The sequence below is a fragment of the Limanda limanda genome, chromosome 23 (assembly GCF_963576545.1).
Source record: "Limanda limanda chromosome 23, fLimLim1.1, whole genome shotgun sequence".
In the NCBI taxonomy this organism is placed as follows: domain Eukaryota; kingdom Metazoa; phylum Chordata; class Actinopteri; order Pleuronectiformes; family Pleuronectidae; genus Limanda; species Limanda limanda.
In genome coordinates, this window is record NC_083658.1 from 1,454,641 (window position 1) to 1,460,799 (window position 6,159).

At 45.8% G+C, this 6,159-nt stretch overlaps 1 protein-coding gene across 1 annotated transcript in view; it reads right to left on the bottom strand.

The window, feature by feature from the left end:
• The window catches only part of LOC132996940 (receptor tyrosine-protein kinase erbB-4-like), a 99,510-nt gene extending 93,634 nt beyond the window's left edge, over positions 1-5,876 (bottom strand). Inside the window, exons 1-2 of the mRNA XM_061067310.1 lie at positions 5,732-5,876; positions 4,331-4,482 (exon numbers count right to left, since the gene is read on the bottom strand). Coding sequence (XP_060923293.1) covers positions 4,331-4,482; positions 5,732-5,876 — 297 coding nt within the window. The remainder of the gene's footprint in view (positions 1-4,330; positions 4,483-5,731) is intronic.
• Between the last annotated feature and the right edge of the window lie 283 nt (positions 5,877-6,159).

Genomic DNA, 6,159 nt, shown 5'->3' on the forward strand with positions numbered 1-6,159 from the left:
TCGTCATAGCAGCCGGTATATTTGAATACAATAAAATACAATACAATAGAATAAAATAAAAAATATTGAGGTAGAAAGAATAGAAACAGAAACACAAGATAAATAGGTAGATAAGGTGCAGTGGCAAGATGATGGTAATAGTACTGATGATATGATGGTAATGTTATTGTTAGACAGTATATAAAAATAGTACAGTATATATAGTATATAATATAACATAATATATATTTATATATGATAGTAATTATACCAATTATACCAATATAATAGCAGTATATAGTAATAATGGCAGCAACAGGAGATATATGACGAGTTAACAGAAGGACAGAACTTTAAATCTGAACTGAATCCTTTATGGTCCAGAATGAGCAAAAAGATTCCTCTTAACTGAACGTAGAGAAGCTACAATCAGAAGCATTGAGCCGTCGAGTGGCATTTAGTGAAACAGGACGTGGATGAAGAGCGAGTGCAGTTTGAAGGACGGACGTGTGAAGCCGCTGCGACAGAGAGGATCTGAATTAGAGGCTCAGAGTAAATGAACAGCAGAGGGTCAGACTCTCAGAGAGCAGCGATCAGATGAGAGCTGAATAATGACACACACAAGCAAGACTCTCCGGCTGCCACTCTAATCTCATAGGTTAGACCAAGGACATGAGAGTTTCAGTCGAGGGAAGATTGAAAAGTTTGAATGTGTCGCTGTGAGAGAAACGATTTACTTCCTGTAAACGGCGTCCCGCAGCCAGGAGACGCTCGGCGTGCGAGGGCGGCGAGCCGGAGAAACGTGGATCTGCACAATAGCTTTGTGAGGATGTTCCTCTTTGAGAAGAGCTGAGCTGCAGATTCACCGAGCGCTTTCATTCGCAGCTGAAATACAGCCCAAGGAAACCGGGAAGCCTTTGGTGTGAGGAGCCTCTTTTCTCTCTCGCCCTCTCATCTCCTCCTTCTCTGCTCCGCTCGGCTGCTTCGGCTGCAGAACTCAACTCACACAGCCACGTTAAACCCCCCACACCCCACCCTCCATCTTTCTTCAGAAAAAAGAAAAAACTAATTGGAAATGAGTGCCTGGTAAAAAAAGAGAGAAGAGAGAAGAGAGAAGAGAGGAGCAGTATCTCTCTTTTGTCTCTGTCTCTCCCGGCTGGTGTTTGCTGGAGATAAGCCGAGTAAAGAGTGTCTGTGTCTGCATGTAGACATGAAGTACACACCTCAGTGGCCACGTCATTCATCTCCCTCCTCACGCCGGAGCTGTGTGTGTGTCTGTGTGTGTGTGTGTCGGGGGGGGGCTCTCAGCTGCAGCCCTGGCGCGGCGCCTCGTGTGTGTTTCTCGTGGCGCTGGCGTCCAGATTGATCCGGCTTTAATGAAGAGCCCTTCAGCCCAGGTGACATCATTAGCTGGTTGTTCTGCCACTTGGCGAGGACCCCCGCTCCACTTCGGGGAGAAGGGGGGGTCATCGTGAGTGACAGACGGGGGGGCGGCCAGGGAAGCAAGGGGTGGGGGGGGGCGGACGCCACGAGGCTGCACAGCGATGCTCATCAGACACCTGTGACTACACGCACGGACTTTAAGGATTTAGGGAGTTGATCCTGAAGCAGGAAGAATTCTTAATCAGCTCTGAAGCTTCAACACGGAAATTCTATTCCTTATGATGATAATAGTGTGGACAGATTATCCATAAGAAAGTTGGTATATATCTATATTATATATAATATAACATATTAAAGGACTTACTAAACCAAACCTCTGTGTTCATAAAGCAAATTTAACGCAATGAGTTTTGTAATTTAATTTCTAGATATTCAATCAAAACACGTCTATAGCTTTTCATGTTTCAGTTCTAAAAGCATAAATACAAAACTGTATCTATTTATTTATGAGTGTGTCTAATAAATACTCAGGATTTGACTCTTTTAAAGTTTATTTAAATTCTTGTGATGATAATTGTGAGGACGAGATTCATCGATAAGAAAGATGATAAATGTGATTTAAAAATAAGGAGTTACAAATCCCAAACCTCTGTGTTAAGTTTTGTAATTTAATTTCTAGATATTCAATCAAAACACGTCTAAACCTTTTCATGTTTCCGTTCTAAAAGCATAAATACAAAACTGTGTCTATATATTCATGAGAGAGTCTAATAAATCCACGAAATTTGACTCTCTTAAAGTTCATTTCAATTATAGAAACATGGTTAAAGTCTGAGGGAAACACGCAGTAGTAACATTTCTAAAAAGGTATTTTTAGAGGTATTTCTAATTGAGGTCAAAACACCTTCACAATGTCTCTGAATCAATATTTTGTATAAAGCCCAGTTTGTAAATCTTACAGATCTGTAATAATTCAACCCTCATATCTGATATTATATATAATCCAACTTTACACTGTAATCTCCTCTTTCAAACCTGCACCACAGCATTCATGGTGTTTTACAGCAGGAAGTAACTCTTTACCGCGACGTGACGGAGGAGCTGTTAAATCAAACACTGAGGTTTATTTGTGGGGGGGGAAAACTGACCCTGATCTGATACAGACGGAGAAATTATTTCTGCTCTTCACCGTGAATCTACTGAAATATCAGGAAGTCCGAGAGCTGTGGTCTGGAGGAGCCGCCTCATCCGTCTAACTGTCAGCCGCTCGCCAGGCAAAGATCACCAGTCCCCCCCCCCCCCCCCATCCCTGCCCTGGTTTGCCCTCTTCTCTCCTCACACACACAGACACACACAGACACACACAGATACACACAGACACACACAGATACACAAGGCATAAACACACAACCCCACGGCACGGTAGCTGAGCATTGTAATTTTAGCACAGCAGCTGTTTCTGCCTGCCATAAAAGTGACAGCCCTCTAGCTCTTCTCTGGCTCTTCTCCCTCCTCCTGGTCTTCTCTCCTCCTTCCCTTCATCCACCCCACGTCCATCCACTCGTGCAGACACACACACTATGAACACACACACACACACACACACACACTGTGCACAGACACACTGTGCTGCGTTGGAAGCCGCGGCCTGGGAGGAGTCCGAGTGAATCAGTTCTCCTGAGCCGTTCCCCGACTGCCTGCAGCTCCGGAGGTGTGTATCGTTTGTAACACACGTGGTGTGTAAAGTGTGTGCATGTTGATGTTGAACTTTGTGTGAACCTGCCAGCGGGTGTGTGTGTTTGTGTGTGTTTGTGTGTGTGTGTGTGTGTCGCCCTTTGGGGGCCAAACAGGCAGGAAAACATTTCTCAGAATCGCGGCTGAAATCGTTAAATTCTTTAGTTTCTAAATCTAAAATTGTAAAGTTGTCCATTAAAAGTGAAATATATTTTCCAGGTGGTCTCTCTCGCTTCCTTGTGACCAATAGCGTGATGGCTACCGAGTTACCATGGCAACCACGAAGCTCCCAAATCCTAAACCCCCCCCCCCTCACATCCACTTAACAATCCCCCAGATGCCTAATTGTTTCCCTAATGACGCTGGGCCTAATGGGACTGTTTATGGTATTCATTTGATAGCGATGGCCCAGTAATTAGACTACACCTCACTTCATTAAACAGCAGGGGGAGGGTGCACACACACACACAGACACACACACACAGACACACACACACAGACACACACACACAGAGAGAGAGAGAGAGAGAGAGCAGACCCGAGGGACGAGTGAGTCCGAGGGAAACGGTGACGGCACTTTACATTCAGAGTGCCGCTCGTTTCCCGAGAGCGATTCTTCCCAGAGCCTCTTATCATTAGTTCCACTGTCCTGTGTGACGCTGCCCGGGCTTCAATCAGCAGCCACGGCTTTTCACAATAAGACGCTGGTTATATATTCATCTGCATGAAAGACAGATGTACAAGTGGAGTCCTTGTGTCTCTACAGCTGAAGATAAAGACTCGTTTCTGAAGCTGAAGGTGATTTTTTGGGGTTTTAGAGAAAGTGGTTTCTATAGGTGTCTCTGTCCGTGGTGCTGAAACATGAGAGCCGGCTCCGGTTCTGCCTCTGTCCGTGGTGCTGAAACATTCCCGTGTCTATAAACTGTAAAGAAAGATGGACGATCGCCCCCTGGTGGCTGTCTGCAGTATAGCTACAACCCATTCTTCTCCATGTTAGCACAAGGGACATTATGAGGTGAACTACTGAGTTTATTCTAAGTAAGAAATATAGAATGATGCTGTTTATCTGTCAGGTTCCATTTCAGTCTGTCTCTCTCTCTGTGGTTCTGAAGATCTCTGAAGCTAAAACATTCAAACTCATCATTTCTCCTTCTCCTTCCACCCTCAGAAAAACACTACGATGTTCCTGTGAAAGAAAACAAACCAAACACGGCGACTTCGAGCCGTTTCCTACCTTGAGGAAGGAGAGGTTGCGGTTCCGGTCGATGCTGGTGATCTCCAGGTTGCCCATGACGACCTCACAGTTCTCGTAGAGCTTCTTCAGGGTGCGGTACTGCTGGTCCAGGTCCGACAGAGTGCTGAGCTTGTTCTCCGTGCCGGGGCAAACTGCAGGCAGAGACGGGAAACATAGAGTAAGTGTCATTTCAGAGGAGATCTCTGCAGTGAAACATCCCAAACACAGCGTTCGGCCTCAGTGAGCCGAGCCCAGGAAGCGTAGACCTCAGAATAAGTTGAGTAAGTGGGAGTTAAACATGAAGAGGCTTTGGTAGAAACACGAATAAATAGAGTAATGGAAACGTTTCTCTCGTTCAGGTTAAATGCCTCCAAGCTAGATATCTTAATACGTAAAGGTCAGACCAGCTAACCCAGATAGGTTAAACTGCTTTTTCCCCCCCAGTGAAAAATGTATGCATTTCTTTTCCCCAGAGTTTCTCCTCCGAGCTTCAGTCCAGCGAACCTGATTCTCTGACTGCACTTACAGGCTCCTCATGGAGAAACATCCGGCAGCAGATGCACGGTTCAACGGCTGGAGACTCTGAAGGAATGTGAGAATCTGGGAGATAATGAACGGACAGCGAGCGAGAGAGGACACACTCAGGCCACGAGCGTTTGAGGACTGCAGCTCTGTGAGGTGAAGACGAGTGGACGGACGGACAGAGGGAACAGACAAAGGCAGAGACAGGAGGTGGATTTATGAAAAGGGGGACGAGTGCAGATGTGACCCTCAACAATCAGGCAGCTGCAAGTGTCAAGACTCGGAGAGAGAGACAAGTGGGGTGAGAGGGGTGAGCATCATTTCTCTGAGGCGCTGACCTACAGTCTGGGTCTGGCACCGGCACGCTGTTTAATCAAAGATATTCAAATTGCATTGGTTGACCTTTCCACAGGGTTTCACTCGGAGACTTTACTCTGCTGACGCGATTACAGGACTTTGAAGATATTATAGCGAGAGGAGACGGTTTTAAATCGGTGTGTGTGCAGAGGACGGGCAAATTAGAAGAGGTCGGGTCTCTTCTGTTGGTTTTAGCCGCACGCACAAACCAAACTATGGTAGTGCACGATCACACACACACACACTGACACCAATCCAGGCTACAGGCAGCTACACCTGCAGCTCCTATACTGAGCTCCACATGGGCTGTGTAATGCAAGAGGAATAAGAGAAAGTGTGATATAGAAAAAGACAGGTGAGCTTCCATATCTCCGCCTCTTTGCAGGAACACGTTAAAAACACGTCTGTAAACTCTCGTGTTCGTCTGCAGCCGCGATGATAGAAGCTTCACAATCGACTCTCCCACTGTAATTAGCTGCTCCGCTTTCCACCCATCAAGCTTCTCTTCCCGTCGCTGCCAGCCTTCCACCAGCCAGCCAGCCTCCCGGGCCCCGGTCCTGCCGCCATCTGCTGCGTTCAGCTGGCGCCGGCGCCGCGTGACCACGGGCACGGCTGCAGGTTGGTTCACCGGCGTGTGTGGCAGACACTGGAATGGAGTTTGGCTCATTGTAATTAAAACGCTCATTAAAGTTTGTCTGAATATCATCAACGACTATTTTCCACCGTCAAACTTAACTAATGTAATCTTTCTATCAATTCTTCTGATAAATCCAAGTAGTCGTTAAATCTGTTTTGTTCAAAGATGGTTTCTGTCATTTTAAGAAGTTCTGATCACACTGATGTACCTTGTGTTCATGTTTCTGATTTAAATTTGTTGTGAGATGATATGACAACAGTGGTATTTACATTTAAAAAATGTTTCCCTAATCTTCATGTATTTCTGGTTTTAC